The sequence below is a fragment of the Molossus molossus genome, unplaced genomic scaffold (genome assembly GCF_014108415.1).
Source record: "Molossus molossus isolate mMolMol1 unplaced genomic scaffold, mMolMol1.p scaffold_m16_p_1, whole genome shotgun sequence".
NCBI classification, from domain to species: domain Eukaryota; kingdom Metazoa; phylum Chordata; class Mammalia; order Chiroptera; family Molossidae; genus Molossus; species Molossus molossus.
This window is the reverse complement of record NW_023425344.1, coordinates 34,531,925-34,550,110: the sequence shown is the minus strand read 5'-3', so window position 1 is coordinate 34,550,110 and position 18,186 is coordinate 34,531,925. Positions and strand designations below refer to the sequence as shown.

The 18,186-nt window shown below is 38.6% G+C and overlaps 1 protein-coding gene across 4 annotated transcripts in view; it reads right to left on the bottom strand.

Annotated features, from left to right (window-relative positions):
* Nucleotides 1–2,294: 2,294 nt before the first annotated feature.
* Nucleotides 2,295–18,186, bottom strand: part of GABRB1 (gamma-aminobutyric acid type A receptor subunit beta1) — a 356,673-nt gene continuing 340,781 nt past the window's right edge. Inside the window, exons 8-10 of one of the 4 annotated variants that reach the window (XM_036271355.1) lie at nucleotides 17,088–17,332; nucleotides 2,927–3,065; nucleotides 2,295–2,870 (exon numbers count right to left, since the gene is read on the bottom strand). In XM_036271355.1, coding sequence (XP_036127248.1) covers nucleotides 2,701–2,870; nucleotides 2,927–3,065; nucleotides 17,088–17,332 — 554 coding nt within the window. In that variant the 3' untranslated portion in view covers nucleotides 2,295–2,700. Of the gene's footprint in view, nucleotides 3,066–17,087; nucleotides 17,333–18,186 lie in introns of all 4 variants that reach the window. The other 3 variants (XM_036271342.1, XM_036271360.1, XM_036271346.1) reach the window with 3 other exon arrangements.

Here is an 18,186-nt window from a genome sequence, read left to right as displayed (position 1 = left end):
CCTAGAAGAAGAGTGGGTGGGGACCAAGGAAGGGAGGATTTGGCTAGGAGGCATCCAGGAGAAAGAAGTGGGGACAGAGGTCAGTAGCCAGAAATACGGCGGCTTCTCAATTTTTTGGCCGCCATTACCTCTAAAATCAGAGCTATTTAACAGGATTTGCATAATGGTGGCTGTGACCCCTTTACTACCCAAGAGACATACAGTGACACCATTCTGTGCCTGGTGGAATATTCAGGCTTATGAATTTTACATTTTACAAAGATAATTCAAAATGTTCTTTTTTTTTCTTCCCCCCTTAGAGATACATCCTAAACTACAAACATAAAACTCTTTAGACTTTTAAGGCAAGATAAAAATAAAAATAAAATAAATTACCTCAGTCTTTTCCAAGAAGAATGATCTAAACAGATAAATAAAGAAAAATTGTTTTGTTAAGGAACATGAATTACAGATACTTCCTTTCTGATTTAGCATTTTGTCCTTAAAAGCTTCTTAAAGAGCTTTGACATCAGAATAATTTATTCCTGCTAGGCATTAGCCCAAAGTCTCCCTTTCTGTGTTTAAAATAGATGGCCATTGGGGATCTATTGGGTGGTCATTGGGGATATTTACCTTACAGTCATTGCTATGATCATGTTCCACTCTATTTGGGCATTTTTACAATGGCAAAGCATCTCTCCCTGCCCACGAACTAATCAGTTTCAAAATGGATCACTTATCCCCAGAGGGTAAATATCTCCTTGACCAGGGAACTGTGATTATACAATTAAAACGTAAATAAAAATTTGGTCCCCATAGCCTATTAATTTCTATGAAACCATTGAGATAATTTTTCCAGTTAAAGCAGCGTTTTTGTATTTTTACTACTATGTATTATCTATAGCCATAACCATTCATTTGTTCTGGGATTTCCTTTTTAACTCTTGCTTTCTAAAAGAATATAACTCTTTCTCCTTGGGCTCATTAATAGGAATTCAGCCTTATCTCTCAATTAAGACTAGAATTTCTAGCAGCTGATGTTATTGTAAACATGGGAGAATACCAACTCTTCAAATTAGGCAACCATCCCTATTATTACCTCATCCCTTATTTTATATCCAGCAAGTAGGTCCCAATCACCTCCATAAGGTTGGTAAACTTAGGGTTTCACACAACCTTGCAGATAAACATATAGAATTCTTTGATGCTCAAGCTAAAGAAAAAAAAATGCAATGTGTCTTTAATGACATAAAATGGGATGCATCTCATCTATAGCTGGTTAGACATGTTTAGAATTGTGTGTTGGGCTACAGAGAGATGCTCAGTTCTATGACGATCATGGCCAAAGGAATCTACGAATAGAGATAAGGCAGAGCAGTGATGACAGTGAGTAATGAGTGTAGACAGGGTCTGGTGTAAAAGTCTGAAGGCCCACTGAGTTTGTCATTGTTGTTGTTATCCGTGATTTTGCCCTTTTGAAGATTTTCCTTAAAATAGAAATCTGGCTTCAGAGAAGTATGACACCAAATTGGGTGTATGTGCATTTCCTGAAGCAATCATTTCGTATTTTGCGATGCAGAGCTCAGAGAGCAGAGCCATACAGTGCCAGCTGAGGCCTGTGCAGCTAGCCCATCACCATTAGCTACTGCTCTCTGGAAGGCTAAGAAATATATACTATTTGATTTAAGATTTGGCAGTTCAGGTAACTGCCCAGGCACCCTTTTCACAGCACATAAGTCTTGCCTTCTTCACGGAAAGGGCAATCTTTTTCTCAAGCAAAAATTGCTCACGATCCCCATCTCTGAAGCCCTCTCCTCCCATCCCCCTTTCTCTCACTCTCTCTGGAGCAGGGACTAGGGACACGTGATGGTATGGCTTCATGGCACAGCATCAAGTGATTCCAGGTTAATGAATGAGTTCAGGGCTGCTCATTTGAAATAGTTAAGAAAAAAGGTCACCAACCCCGAAACTCCTTATTCTCAAGAAGAAAAGAAAAATATTCTCAATGGTTACCAGGTTGGATTCTAATGTCAATTTTAAATCATCCTGGAAGTCTGAAAGAAGCATTTTTCAGAACATCCGGCTTAATGGTGAGGTGAAGCTGGCAGATTGGGTTTGCATGACCTCCACCAGCGCTTGCCAATCCCTCCCCCCTTCAGTGGAGCTGAGACCCCTTCCACAGGAGAATCAGGGGCGGAGAGGAGGCTTCCTCTTCTGGGCTCCTTTTTGTTTTCTCTTCTTCCTGGAAATCTGTAACTTGTCAATGGCTTTATTTTTTTTCTTCTGAGATCCTGGAAATTGTGTGTGTGTGTGTGTTTTTTTTTTTTTTTTGGCAGTATGAGATTGTTACAGTTTACCAGGAAGCGGTTTGCACAGCGAGCTAGGTCCTCTTTTCATTCTTATTTAAAAAATAAATCAATAAAATCCAGGGCAACTAGGAAGGCCTGCTCAGGAGCTGCCTACCTAACTTCTCTTTGTGTGTGTGTGTTTGTAAACATGGCAATTAACAGAGCTCCCAAAGAGCTGATAACCTGGACCACAGTAGACTGGAAAAAAAGTTTTTTTTGTTTTTGTATTTTTTTTTGAAGTCAACATGGTGCAGTAATAAAATTGATATGCAAGACCTAAAACCAATTAGATGGCTGAATCTCTTACCTCAAAAAGTACAGCAGTATCGCTGCTGGGGACCTGTGGGGTTAAAAATCAAGAGGAAAGTCGTGGTTAAGGAACCATTAGGACAGACCTTAGTGTACATAGTAAAGCCAATAAACGACGTTGAAAAGAGAAAAGGTGATGGGGAAAAACATTCGGGACCACTTGTCTATGGAGTTCACGTCGGTCAAGTCGGGGATCTTGACCCTGAGCTGCGACGCGCGCCTGCGGATGCGCCCCTTGCCGTGCGCGCCGTGCCGGTCCAGCGCGCGCCCGTACGCCTCGCGGCCGCTGCGCGGCTTGCGGTAGTGGATGCTGGCGCTGTCGTACGAGTACATGGTGCTGGGGTCGCTCATGCCCGTGAGCACTTCCGAGCCGCTCGTCTCGTTCCTGATTTCCAGCGTGCTGAGGAGAATGTTGCCGTGGGTGTCGACCTGATGGAGAAAGGACGCACTCAGGCACAACTGCCAGGGCATGTGTTTGTTCTCCCGAACCTCTAACTGATGTCACCGCTTGGGGCTCCTTAAATACTGTCAACCAGACATCTTGCTTGCTCTGCGTGCCTCCTGGATCTGGGGATGATCTATCATCTATCTATCTATCTATCTATCTATCTATCTATCTATCTATCTATCTATCTATCTATCATCTATCTATCATCTATCTATCTATCTATCTATCTATCTATCTATCTATCTATCTATCATCTATCTATCTATCTATCATCTATCAATCATCTATCTATCTATCTATCTATCATCTATCAATCATCTATCTATCTATCATCTATCTGTCTATCATCTATCATCATCATCTGTCTTATCCATCCATCCATCCATCCATCCCTGATCTCCACCCACAGAACACATGTATGTGTGTATACGCGGAGACTATATATATTTATACTTATATTTACATTTATATACTATTTTTATTGTTAATAACTACCATTTATTGACTCCATATAGGTGCATATACATATATTGTTTGCATATGTGTATACATACATATGGTATTTTTTCTTGTTACTAAAGTGGCACATGAGAACTTTTACAACCTGAAACAGGAATCAAAAAATAAAAAGTAAATATCCATGATCTCACCTTAGAGTCCATTGTTTTAAGCATCTTGCTAGCTTTCCACTGTATTTTCTATTCGTATATATTTACACACACAGGTTATCTGGGTGCATTTTGCTTTGCAACCTGCTTTTGTCAGTTAACAGTATAACCTGGTCATCTTTCTATGTTAATAAAATTCCTCTGTGACATCATTTATTAATAACTGATATGGATAAACCATAAATTAATCTATTGTTAGATGTCAAGACTTATTTTACTTTTGTAGCATCATGTAAATAAGCCTGCAAAGAACATCTTCAAGCTGAATCTTTGTGCATATCCATAATTATTTCCTCAGGCTAAATTGCCAGAAGTGGGATTCTTGGGTCGGAAGGATACTCTAGGCTATACATTGACTTTTGTTTCTCCACCATTGTTCACTGTTGCTTCCTGCCATTTTGGTAATTCCTACTGGAGAATTTCTGGTTCTTCTCTATGGTGTGCCACCACACACACTTTGGCAACTACAAAAAATGTGAGTACTGTTGGCCTACAATGTGGCTTTGTGATATACTTTGTAAACTGATTTACCTAAAGGGAACCTGGTTCATTCATGCAAATGAGGTTGAAGTACTTCCAAAGGCAGCTTTGTCTGAATCTAGTGTTATTAGCAGAGTACCTGATTTGCAGTAAGTGCTCCATAAATGCTTTTGAATGAGACTAGGCTCAGTAAACATGGATTGAAAGCCCAAGGTGTAAGCAGGCAGGTAACAACCAGGTTATGAAGAAAGAGATACAGGAAAAACATAGGAGGAGGTAAAAGTAAATAAGAAAGAAAGAAAATAAAGGTACAGGGGACGGGATGTGATGTTGGTACATCACAGATGAGAACTAAGATTTATTGTGTCCACCACTGTGCCTAGCATCATGGCAGGTACTTGATATATATGACTTGTTTAATACTTAACAACAACAAACTGTCTCAAGTGTACTCCCTTAGGAAGTGCCAGACCTGACATTACAACCCACATCTTGTTTGATTCAAAGCTGAGGTGCTTTTTACTGAGAAAGGACTACTTCACAGTCCTTGGCCTTCACGACATCCCACAGAGAATTAGTGAGGCAGTGGATAGCTTTAAACTTTGAGTTAATTGGAAGAGTAATGGTGACTGAATCTGTCCTCTCTCTCCATTTGCATCTATTATCATTTTCCTTTGTGAAGCATTTTGCTCTAGTGTAACTAACCCATTATGCCTTCACCGGTATTTCTGGCTTCTTTATTCAGGGAGTTATTATTGACTTTTGTTGTTGTTAACAACAGCTATTATTGAATTTTACTGTGTCATTTATCTCAATTACATATCATAACAACATGAGAGTATCCTAGTTCAGCAGATGGGGAAACGGAGGCTCAGAGAGCTTAAGTAAATTGCCTAAGATTAAATAACAAACAAGTGCCCAGTTTGGGATAAAAACACAGGATACTCTTTGTCTCAAATATAATTTTCCCTCCTCTTTGCATGCTAATCAATAGGTTTTCTTCAAGGCTCAATTTAAATCCTACCCTCCTCTATGTAACTTTCCTAATCAAGAACTCTCTCTCTCTCCTCCCCCTCTCTTTCTGTCTCTCAACAAACATTTATTAAATGCACACTACTTTCCAGATACAGTGTATTGTGTCAAGGATGTGTGTGTGTGTAATATATATACACATGTATTAAGTCTATGGTTGACAAAGTCATGTATATGAAAGTTTAGGTTTTTGTTTTTTTCCTTTATTGATTTTAGAGAGAGAGGAAGTGAGAGGGAGAGAGAGATAGAAACACTGATGAGAGAGAATATCGATTGGCTGCCTCCTGCATGCCCCCCACTGGGGATCGGGTCCACAACCTGGGCATGTGTCTCGACCCGGAATCGAACCAGCGACCTCTTGGTGCATGGGTCGACACTCAGCCACTGAGCCACACCAGCCAGATGAAAGTTTAGGTTATTAAAGAAGGTGGTAGATTTGAAGTGACAAGGAGAAAAGTGCTGAATTTATTAGAAAATGGACACATATATTAGATGACAAGGTGGTGTACATTATTTTGTTAAGTACTTTGGTGTTTCAGACAAGAGAATCATAATACATGGTTTGTCCTTCAGATAATAATATTTTTAGATATACAAGAGTAAGACATAATATTGGGAGTGACAAGAGTTTTTAATCGAATGATAAATAGTACGGTATAGACCATGAATAGAGGTTCATGAAAGTGACAAGTCATGGGAATCAAGTAGGGCTTCATGAAGGAGGTGTGGATGTGTTGGGTCTTAAAGGATATCTAGAGGACAGAACAAAGCAGTGGGCATCCTGGTTTTATTATTAACCCAGTTTCCTCATCTATAAATGAAATGTTTTTACCAGGTAACTTTAAGGGTTTGTTTCTAATTTTTGAGAAGCTTTGAGTATGAAGAATATTCCAGGTAGAGGACAGAACATACTAAAAAAACTTGTAAATCTGACTCACTTGATCTGTATACATCATTAAGTTATATTATTGTGAAATCTCTCTAAGCAAACAAGTTACAATTTAGAATTGGCCAGTGAAGCATACAGATGCTCCTCATTAAACAGAAGTCATGGCAAACAAGGTAAATTTTATTAAGATTTTGGTTAACCTTGGTGGAGACTCAGATACACCTATAAATTGTGTGTGGTTTATTAGTATGTGTAAATCCCCCAAACAGTCTGTCCTTGAGCTAGAAATCATAGCTTTACCTGATATGACATGTAAAATAATGACTCCATTTCTGCAACTACCCATGAAAGCTGATCTCATTACTGAATAGTTAAGTTAACATTATGTTAGGAAAATTTAAGGAGTGTCATATAACAGTTGCCCCTCTCCAGTATCTCTCCTACACAGTCTAGGTTTTATCCTAAAAGCTGTTGGTACAGACTCTGTATGTGTGTGTGTGTGTGTGTGTGTGTGTGTGTGTGTGTGTGAGAGAGAGAGAGAGAGAGAGAGAGAGAATGGTGTGCTCACGAATGATTCCTGAGGTGTGAGATTTTTACCCCCTATCCTTCAAGCTTTTTGTTGCTGGGTAAAATGGATGTGTGGTATCCACACCACTGCTGATATCAGCAAGATCTTGGTTGACTGCTCTAACCTCTGCTCTTTGGAAAAGAGATGTTTTCACTTTGTCTCAAATATTAAAAACATCCAAAATACCCTAATATCTGTAGCAGGCATGGCTTTCCAAAAGTAATATCCCAGAGAAAGCAGCCATTGTGGTGCATTGCTTCACCACCTGTAAAGGTCAAACACTGTCTAGTTAATAAGGAGATGTTAACATCTGATTTGGACACATCCAGACACTGAAGATTTTAAAACCTTGAAGCAGAGGCAAATGAAAATGTCAACACACTGCATTTCTAGGGTACATACGGACTAACAGGCTTCATAAAGCACAGCTGATGTTCTAGTAACTGTTCATTGAGATGATCATCTATTCTTCGTGTGGCCGTAAAGAAAGGGACTTTCCACTCTAGTCCTCAGGAGAGAAACTCTGGGAGGAATACTTCCAGATTCTTTGCCTTCTCCTCTTTCACTGCCCCCTACTGGCCTATCTGGTAGGCACAGGCATACTTGGTTCTGTGCCTTCTGGATATTTCTTTCCCTCTGATCTGCTTACAGAGAAGGTGTAACCCAGTTAGGGATGTTCAAATTGAACCCGCGGTGTTGGTGAGTAAGGCCTGCGGTTACTAGGAGGTTCCAGTGATTGAGGAGACAAGCCTGTCTAATATTGGTGGAAATGACTGTAGTAGATTAACCTCATATCCCTCAAACCCATGTAACTGATTTTTAAAGTGTCACTGAACCTAAATTTAGAGAATATGAACACACTTTTTATTAATGCTTCAGGAAGGCCAGGACATGAACCCTCTCTCCGAAGATCAAAATGCAAGCTAGAGATGACTAATAAAGGGGAGCAGAGAATGAGGCTGAAGGGCTGCAGCTCCAAGGGCTGGCTAGTGCTTTCCCATCCCCCAGTCCCTAGGAGGCAGGCGTACTCTCTGTGCTAGAGGAGGTCTTTTAAGTTTTTTTCTTTATTGATTTTTAGAGAGAGAGGGAGGGGCGAGAGACAGAAACATCAATGAGAGAGAATATCGATTGGCTGCCTCCTGCATGCCCCCACTGGGGATTTGGCCCACAACCTGGGCATGTGCCCTGACTGGGAATCAAACCGGTGACCTCCTGGTGCATGGGTCGACGCTCAACCACTGAGCCACACTGGCTGGGCAGAAGAGGTCATTTTAGGTGGATCATAGATAAATCTTTAAAATGTTAATAGTTCACTCATTCATTTATTCATTCAATCACTTATTTATTCAATAAGTGTTTATTGAATGCTTACTATGTGGTAGCAGTGTTCCAGACTCTGATAAAGAAGTCAGCCTCTACATGCAGTGGGACATCATATCCCATGTCTTAGAAATTGAAGATCGCGACTAATAAAACCTCTTAATCTTGTATCCTCCTACACAAACTGTGTGACTTCCTCATTCTCTATTGGTTCTCAGTGTTTTACTAGACAAATACTATTACCTCTTTCAAACTCAGGTTTTTAGTTCTCTTTTTAACAGACTTTTATAAATTTGTTCACTATGACCATGAGCTCCACCTTCTCCTTGCCTGATGAGCCTTTCTCTCATCTTCCCTCCTGAAGGTCATGATACCTGACCTTGAGGCCTGCTGACCATAGGGGAGTCTTGGAGAGGCTCATATGTAAAAGAAAGCCTGAGATTGCACTGCCAAGACATGAGTTAGGGGATCCTCTTTTTCCTTCCTGCCGTGCAGCATTTATCAACCACAACTCTTGCTTTTAAGTTATGAGGACTCTGGGGAAGACAGTAGCAAACAAAACAGACAAGTCCTTGAACTGTTGGTGCTTACATTCTTATGGAGAAAACATTACCACTATGGGAAACAGTATGGAGCTTCCTCAGAAAATTAAAAATAGAACTCCCATATGACCCAGCAATTCCACTTCTGAGTATTTATTTAAAGAAAATGAAAACACTAACTCAAAAAGGTATCTGTACCCCATGTTCATTGCAGCATTATTTACTATATCCAAGATCTGTAAACCACCCAAGTGCCTGTGGATGGATGAATGGATAAATAAATTGTATGTATATAATTCAGCCATTAAAGAGAATAAACACTTTCCATTTGCTACAGCATGGATGGACCTTGAGGGTATTTTGTTAAATGAAATAAATCAGACAGAGAAAGATAGATACCAGATACCAAATGAGCACTCTAAACAAAAACCAATAAAATAAAATCTTTCAAAACAACAACAAAAACAAACGAAAAAACCCAACCATCCCAAGCTGACATGAAAAGAAGGGATTGGCGGTTGTCCGAGATGGGAGGTGAGTGAAATGGGTGAAGGGAGTCAGATGATACAGACTTCCAGTTATAAAATAAATAAGTCAAGGGATGTAATTAATGTACAGTATGGCAGCTACAGTTGGTAATACTGTATTGCATATTTGAAAGTTGCTAAGACAGTAGATTGCAAAAGTTCTTATCACAAGAAAAAAAATTCTGTAAATGTGTATGTTGACGAATGTTAGCTAGGCTGGTGATTATTTTACAATATATACACATATTGAATAATTATATTGTATACTTTAATATAATGTTGTATGTTGATTATAACTCAGTAAAAATAAAATAGAAACGATGTGAAACCTTAACATCTTAAGCAGAATTGGTCAGAGCAACAACAACAAAGAGCAGAACGGAAGTTTTGTGACTAGACGAGATGCTGCCTCAAGACTGTAACAGAGACTTCCTGCCCAAGTTTCCAGCAAGCTTTACAGATTTCGGACTTGCCACTTTTTATAATCGCATGAGCCAATTCCTTAAAATCAACCTCTTTTTGTATGTTTGTTTATTCTGTTTTCTACTGGTTCTGTTTCTCGGAGAACCCTGAGTCATAGAAATGGTAGGGCAAAATTCACCAGGGTGGTTTTTAAGTGACCGACGTCCAGAAAACCCTGATCCAATGGCTGTATTTCTTCCCTTAATGGAAACCCAAAGTGAACATATAATTCATTTTCTAGCTTGATTCTATCCTTTTTCCTACCCTCTCAGTCTCTCACCTTGTACTCTCTGCCCCCAATATCTCCTAAACAGTGCCTTAGGCTGTGAAAAATGTTACCACTCAGTGAATTTAATTGTTCCGGATATGTTCAATGTATAAACACAGCAGAACTCATTTCAGTGTAATTGGAATAAAATATAATCTTGTTTTCAGTGGCAGTTTTACAGCCCTGTTGAGAAATACCTCCGGGCTCAATCTACTTTGCAAACAGAAAATTATTTCTTTCTTGCTAACCGATTAAATTAGATTCATATTCACTAAGTGAGTCTGAAGCACAGAGCAGGAAGCCAAGGGAAGCCTTGCTGGCCACGGATGAGCTGCCCTCCAGAAGCCTGCAGTCTGCAAAATGCAGCTGTGCAGGGGAAGGCCACCTACGCCCACAGAGAACACCGCGCCACAAGCCACAGCTCTCCTGCCCGTCGCCCCTGAAGTCTTCCACATTCACGCTGTTGCTGTCAGTCACTTGTTCTCTCCAGGGCTGCCAACCCTCAACCCCTTGGCCTCGAATTCCTAAAACCTTTTTTGGGGGGGGGTTGAAGGGGATCAGAGGTTTTGCTGGAGATGATTTACATGTCTCTTTGCTTGTCTTAACAACTACTGGCAGAAGTGGAAACTTCAATATTTCTAGACACAACAGAAGGTTAAGCACAAAGCTACATACCTCTAACCAACTGCACATATTACTCAAGACCTAGAGAAGACAAAAGATGAAGCTCAAATGAAACAACTGGCCATTGTCCAGGATGTTGCTCAAATAGATACATTTATCCTGGATCTGCTTGTTTCCCTCATTTCTCACTCAATATATTAGCAGGTCCTAATGGCTTTACTTTCAGAAAATATCCTGATTCTGACCACTTCTCGCCAATGTCACCGTTCGATGCAGAATTGACCTTTCCCTTTTCAGGAATGCAGCCCTCTAGTCTACATGGCATCTGGAGTGAGCCTTTTAAAATGTAAGTGAGAGCATGTCTCCTCTGTCCGAATTCCAGCTACTTCCCATGACACTGAAGAAAATCCAGACTTCTCATTGGAATCCACAACGCACCATGTGGTTCGGCTCCTGCTGGCACTTCTGCCCTTTGTTCCCACCACTCTGCCCCTTGAACTCACTTCCCGAGAATATGTCACAATTATAGGACATTTGTTGTGACTATTTGCTGTAAGAAAGTACTTCTGTTCTGGGGTTGTAGAGCTTTGCCACTCCAAACTCTGGAGCCGTGGGGTGACCATGAGAGAAGGGTCTACTGGAAATAAAGCCAATGCAAAGGAAAGCAGAGTTATGAGATGAAGAGAGATGCTTTCTAATGACATTGTTTGAACATATGAATAATATGAATATAGCCACGTGTGAAACTACAACCATGCCTGGAACCTTCAGTTATATTGGCCAAAAGTCTTCCTCTCTTTTTTTGTTTTTAAGACAGTTAAGTAAGTTTAACTTCTTTCTTGTTCACCAAAACATTCCTAATTGTGTAGGTATAGAAGAAAATAAGCAATACAAGACAGAAAATGAGAAAGAGATAAAGAGATAGATAAGATGAAATGAGATGAGATTTGTGCATTTTGTGTGTGTGTGTGTGTGTGAGAGAGAGAGAGAGAGAGAGATTTGGAGATTTTTGGAAAGGAAAATTACACTGCTACAGACTCTGGAACTAGATAGAATTAAGCAAATGCTGGAGAACAAAAAGTGAACCAGTGAACCAAGCCAGATTTGATTTAGGCAGGGATTTGAGTGCTAAAGAAAATCATGAACTGTCAATACAGATTTCTCCGGAATCCAAGATATTATGTCAAAATAGTTTGAATTTCATCAAAGGCTGGGGGAAGTGTCCTGGTTGGCCTGAGGGCGATGCAGTGATGTGGAGCCCCAGACCGAGGCTCAAAAGCTAATATAGATATCCAGCTGTTATAAGAGAGAGAGAGAGAGAGAGAGAGAGAGAGAGAGAGAGAGAGAGAGAGGTGGAGGGGTGGAGCTGTTTACTTTCATGATACACTTTGTATCTTGGAATTAGTCATAACACAAAGCAGATTTGCTTTTGTAGATTTGTCTAAAAGTGTAGGTGTCTAAAATGTAGATGACTCACTACAGAGAATAAAAATGGAGAGTCCAGATTACAGTATCATTATCTAATTTGAAGGGAAAATTCTATTTTTTGACTGTTGGGATTGCAACTGCACATTTGGTATGAATCTTTGGCATTCCACCCAAATCCTCCATCACTTAGAATAATTTTGAGTCAGTCTCTAATCACAGGTCATCCATGCAGCAACCATTTAATCTTAGATGGATCTGTTGGCAAATGGGCAGGCACTGTGGCCAGCAGATACAACCATATTTTTTCCAAGTTAGAATAAAAGTGGCCCAGAACCAGAAATAACTTACTTACAGCCTCGTTGTATTGTGAAATGTGTCTTTCAAAACTCTTAATACCACCTCCAGTTTCAAATGATGCCTGAGGGGTTCATGAATCTGCAGTTTTTATCACCTTGGAGGTTGAAACTCTCCTAATGTCTGGATTCAGCATCTGTACTCATATAAAAAGATGCTTCAGTGCAGCTGGTGGCAAAATAAATCAAGACAAAGCAAGCACTTCTGAGGCCCCGGTACAGCTACCCCTTGACATGATCGGCCAGGCCAGGCTATCAAAAGTAATCTGTAATAAATGATCAATGCCATTCTCTTCTTCAGGGTACTGAGGCAAATATTAGGGATCCCTCAGATAAAAATTCTCTGGGACCACAGCACATATATCATTTGAATTAAACTGTTTGCGAGTATCCAAAAGGAAAGAAAAGGATCACCCAACCATTCAATGAAAGGAAAAATCTAATATCATTCTCTAGTTTTTAAAAATTCAACCAGGGGGTAGCATTTTTTAAATACTACACAGGTTGCATTATTATCTTAACTGCTGGAGATGATACACTGAACAGATGAATAATACATTTATATTGTTATAGACACATTGTCTGCCTGAGCCCCTGGTTTCAGAAGAGGGTAAAGAAGTTAGGATCTGAAAAAGCCAAGTAGCTGCAGGGATGATTATAAGTTGCCTGACATGGTAACGCTGTTATTATTCCATATAAACATGAAGCAGTTTATAAAATTTTAGCCATGACACTCCTTGGAAAATTATATCTATCTGAAGTCATATAACACTGTGATTCAGAAGGAATAGCAGTGGTTTGTTGATATAAAATGTGCTTTAGAAAGGTTAAAAATCAAAGTGATAGAAATGGTAAGAAAGTCAGGAGTAGAAGCTAAAGAGTGCTATAGTTTCTTTTTCTTACTTACTATGAATAAAAACATTATGATGTAACACTCAGTAACTTGTGTGGTATCTAAGAACTCATCTTGAATGGAGGCCTCTCTAGCATGCATTCATTCATTCATTCACTCACTCATTCATTCACTCATTAATTCATTCAACAAGTACTTATTTGGTATTTTCTTGGTTCCAGCCACTAAGGAAAGAACAATAAACATAAAGTGCCTATTGTTGGGAAGCCTGCAACTCTATTAAAGAGGTAAACATTAAAAAATAATTACTCAAATAAGCATATACTCACATTGTGATAAGTCCTATGGAGGAAGAGCAAAGAATGCCATGAGAACAAATAACTAGGGCACCAAATATAAACTAACAGAGGGGCATTGGTTAAGGCATCCTATGAGGTAGTAGCATTTATGGTAAGAACGGGTACAATGGAAAAATTGAGAGAAGGCAAATTTTGTGTTCAATTTTAACTAATCTTTTCTTCTGCTGTATAAAATGTGGTGCTAAGCCATCTAATAATTTTTTTTTCAATTCTAGATTTTCTTTTTTTATAGTTTCTTTATTTTCCTGACACTTGCCATCTCTTCATGCATTTGATTAATCTTTTCCCCTGGTCTTTATTTTAACCTTTTTTTTTTTTTTTTTAATTATTGTAGATTTCTGAGAAGTTTCAAAAATAGCAGAAAGGTTCCATGTTCACCCAGCTTCTCCCATTAATCATATCTCACATATCTATTCTATAATAGCAAAACCAGAAAACTGACATTGGTGTAGAGAATGTGTATAGATCTATGTGATTTTGTTACATGCATAGATTCATGTAAATGTCACACCCCTGTGAAGCTCTCCCTCATGCTATTCCTTTATAATAAATCACACCCTACCCCCCATCACTAACTCCTAGCTACCACTAATCAGTTCTCCATCTCTATAATTTTACTTCAGGTATGTTATATAAATGGAATCATACAGTATGTAATATTTTAAGATTGGCTTTTTATAGTCAGCATAATCCCCTTAAGAGCTATCCAAGTTGTTGCATGTATCAATAGCTTATTATTATTTTAATATTATATATATATATTTAATTGATTTTAGAGAGGAAGGAAGGAGGGAGAGAGAGGAAAAGAGAAGAGGGGGGGAGAGAGAGAGAAAGAGAGAGAGAGAGAGAGAGAGAGAGAGAGAGATTCATTGGTTGCCTCCCATACTCGCACTGACCAGGATCTTACCTGAAATCTAAGTATGTGTCTTGACTGGAATCAAACCCAAGACCTTCCTGTGTGAGAGGCAACACTCCAACCAACTGAACCGCATTGGCCAAGACAGTAGTGTATTATTTTTTTACTGGGCTAGTATTCCATGGTATGAATGAATGTACCACGGTTTGTTTAACCATTTACCTATTATACGATATTTTGATTCTTTTCAGTTCTGGGTTATTTCCTATGAACTTTAAAATATATTAATTATAGTTATTGTTATTATTGATAATCTTTACCTTTTAAGCCAACATCCGAGACTTTCTCAGGTCTGAGTTGTTGACTAAATACCACCCAGATTGCATTATTGACTATGGGCCTATTTTCCTGTTTCTTCTCATGTCTAGTAACTTTTTATTATAGACTAGATATGTTGATGATGCATTATAGAGAATCTGGATTCTGTTATCTTCCTTGAAATATGTTTTAATAGTTAAATTACTAGCAGATCACCTAGAAAGTGTAGAGACATTCCAAGCCGTGCGGAGGACCAGCTAACAAGCTGACTGGGCACTGAGACGGGGATGGGACAGAAAAGAGGTGGCCTGGGCACTGTGGCTCAAACACGATTAAGGCTATCAGGGTCACAGTCAGACAGTGGGGAACTTCCTCCTTTCAGATATAGTTCTCAAAATAAACGCCATCCTATCTCATTTTGTAATCTAATCACCTCATATGAGTATGATTTCCTTTTCCAGCAAGATAAGAGGATTTTTTTTTTTGGTTAATCCTCACCTGAGGATATTTTTCCATTGATTTTTTTTTTCTTTTCTTTTAGAGAGAGTGGAAAGGAGGGAGGGAAGGAGGAAGAAGAGAGAAACGTCAATGTGAGAGAGACATTGAATGGTTGCCTCCTGGACAAGGGGTGGGAGATCAAACCTGCAACACAGGTACATGCCCTTGCCTGGGAATCGCGCCCAAGACCCTTAGGTCCACAGGCTGATGCTCTAACCACTGACTACTGAGCTGAACTGGCCATGGCAAGATTAGAGATTTCTTGAGGGCAAATATCATGCCTATTCCTCCTCCATTAGCATCGGGCACAGTGCTTCACACAAGAGTAAAAATTTATTGAATGCATTGCTTTGAATTTTGATGATGTGGCTGAGTCTGTATGTTTCCTTTGCTTATATTTTTCTAATTACCTAGCAGCGTTTGTCCAAATTTGAGATCCTACTAAAAATCCTAAAGATACACTTTGGAGATTCATAACTTGGCTTCTGTCTGATTCTCCAGCCATATCTCATTACTCTATTTTCTCTCTCACTTACTGTGCTCTTGCTACATTGGTCTTCTCTCAGTCCTTTACGACATCAAGGCATTCTTGCCTCAGAGCCTCTGTGCTTATTCCTTTGCCTAGATGGAACATGGTTGCTGCTTCTTGTCTCTCAGGTTTCAGATCGAATGATAATTTCTCAGAGAGGTCTTCCTGATCCCTGTCCAAGTTCTCTGTTCCCTTGAACCTGAACCAAATCATTATCATTCCCATTACTCTGTTTTACTTTCTTCATAGCACATACCATTGCCCAAAATTATCCTTTTAATACTGGTTTGTGTGTATATTGCCTGTCTTACCATGTTAGAATCTAAACTCCATGAGGGCAAGAGACTTTGTCTCATTCAGAGTATCCCCAGTGCTGAGGACAGTAGCTAAATGAATACATATTTGAGTTGTCTGTATGCCATCTTAAAAACAATCTGTAGTGAATAGAGCATTTCAATGTACATTATTTAAAACTCATTCCAGTGAAAATGGTGTAGAAGTAGAAACTACAGAGATGTTTTAAAAGAATAAGCAGAGCACTGATTTTAATTTAATTCCACCCAGTGTGCATATAGGTCATAAGATCTACGAATACAAAGAAAAGAAAAAGAAAAAGAGTGACAATGTCTTGTATATGATGATAATAGCTAATACTTACTGAGCACACTTACTATGTCCAGGTACTAAACTTAAACAACAACAACAACAACAACAACAAACAAACACCTTATTTAGTTTCTATGACAACTCTGTGGTATAGGTATACCATAATAATCTCCATTTATGGATAATGACATTGAAAACTGACATTAAGTGAGGAGTTACATAGGTTGATGGTCTTGAAGTTATAAAGTCAGTAAGTGGCAGAGCTGAGATCGAATCCAGACAGTTTCATTCCAGTCTGTGGTTGTAACCACTGTGCATATTGTCTCATTTTCACTCCAGAGTACAGAGTTTATTCACTTTAGTTCCCATTTATTTATCAAGCAGACCTGGAATTATTTTTTTGCATATAGTTTTACAACTATGTAATTTAGAATAAAGAGTAATAGGCTTGCTGTTGTATTTTAAGCCGAGGTAGGCTATTAGTCTATGCAAGCTTCAACCTAACTTTTTCCATCCTCAGTTCTCAAATATGTAAAATGAAGAATTGTTTGAACCGTATTAATGACAAATTATATACATATGTATATATGTGTGTGTATATATGTGTGTATATATATATAAATATATATATATAAAGTCATAAAGTGGGATGCACCATTGATGGAGAGTTAAAAAGCACTAAAAATAATGCACAAAGAAAAAAATAAGTAGATGGAAAGGCATATCAAAATCATATATTATTATTATTATTATTATTGGAGACCTTGTGCACCATGCTGCTGATAAATTTCAGAAGAATCTTTTTCGGAATATTTAATGTTACCTGGACTTTATTCATCTCCAGTTTGTTCTTCTCGTTGGGGGTCTGGTTTTGTTTGCCAGCTCCCTTTTTCTGAGGACCTTTCCCGAAGAAGATGTAATTTACAAAGGCGTATTCCAGCAGAGCCAGGAACACAAACACAAAGCAACCCATCAGGTAAATATCAATCGCTTTGACATATGGGATCTTTGGCAGGGTCTCCCTGAGGTGAGTGCTGATGGTTGTCATTGTCAGCACCGTGGTGATTCCTGTGAAACAGAAAGACACAGCTTAGCTGAATGCATTTGCTATACTGTCCTTTTTAAGACTGAGAGAACAGATGCTATTTCCTTACTGAGGCCCCAGAATGATGGCAGTAATGCCATAAACCACTGGGTAGAAAGGGCAAACATTTGGAAAGACAAAACTGTGGACTCCCTACATAGTCCATGAATAAGTCATAAAGTGAGATGCACCATGGATGGAGAGTTAAAAAGCACTAAAAATAATGCACAAAGAAAAAAGATAAGTAGATGGAAAGGCATATCAAAATACCATTGATATGCCTACTGACTAATGTCAAATACCCCTCATTCTATTATATGCCACATATTTCTTCTTCTCGGAGCATCACAAGAAACTAAAAGTAATATTTGAAAAATCAAAGCAACAAGATTTTATTATATTTAAAAATACATAAATCAAATGCTTACTGCAAATCATAAACTTTCTTATATGATTCTTCTTTTAGTGTTGTCTCAATATAAATTTATTTTACAATGTTTCTTGATTCCAGAACCCAGAATTAATTAGTTCACTGGAGCCAAGAAAAGACTTCTTAAAACATTCAACTTGAACTTGTTAAAGAAGTCTAAGGCTATGATTTCTTAAAAGGAAGATTACACATTATCTACTTTGTTAAATATAGCATCTTAAACATATGTTTGTGTGGCTGCACAAAAATATTGGGGTGTTGATAAAATAGTTGGAAAAAATAAGAAGAAGTGTAAAAGAAGTTGAATCTCATGTAGATAGTTTGTAATACTAATATTACACATTTGTATGATGTTTTATAGTTTAGTTACGAATTAGCTTCTTTGGCTGTCATAACAGCTTGCTGAGT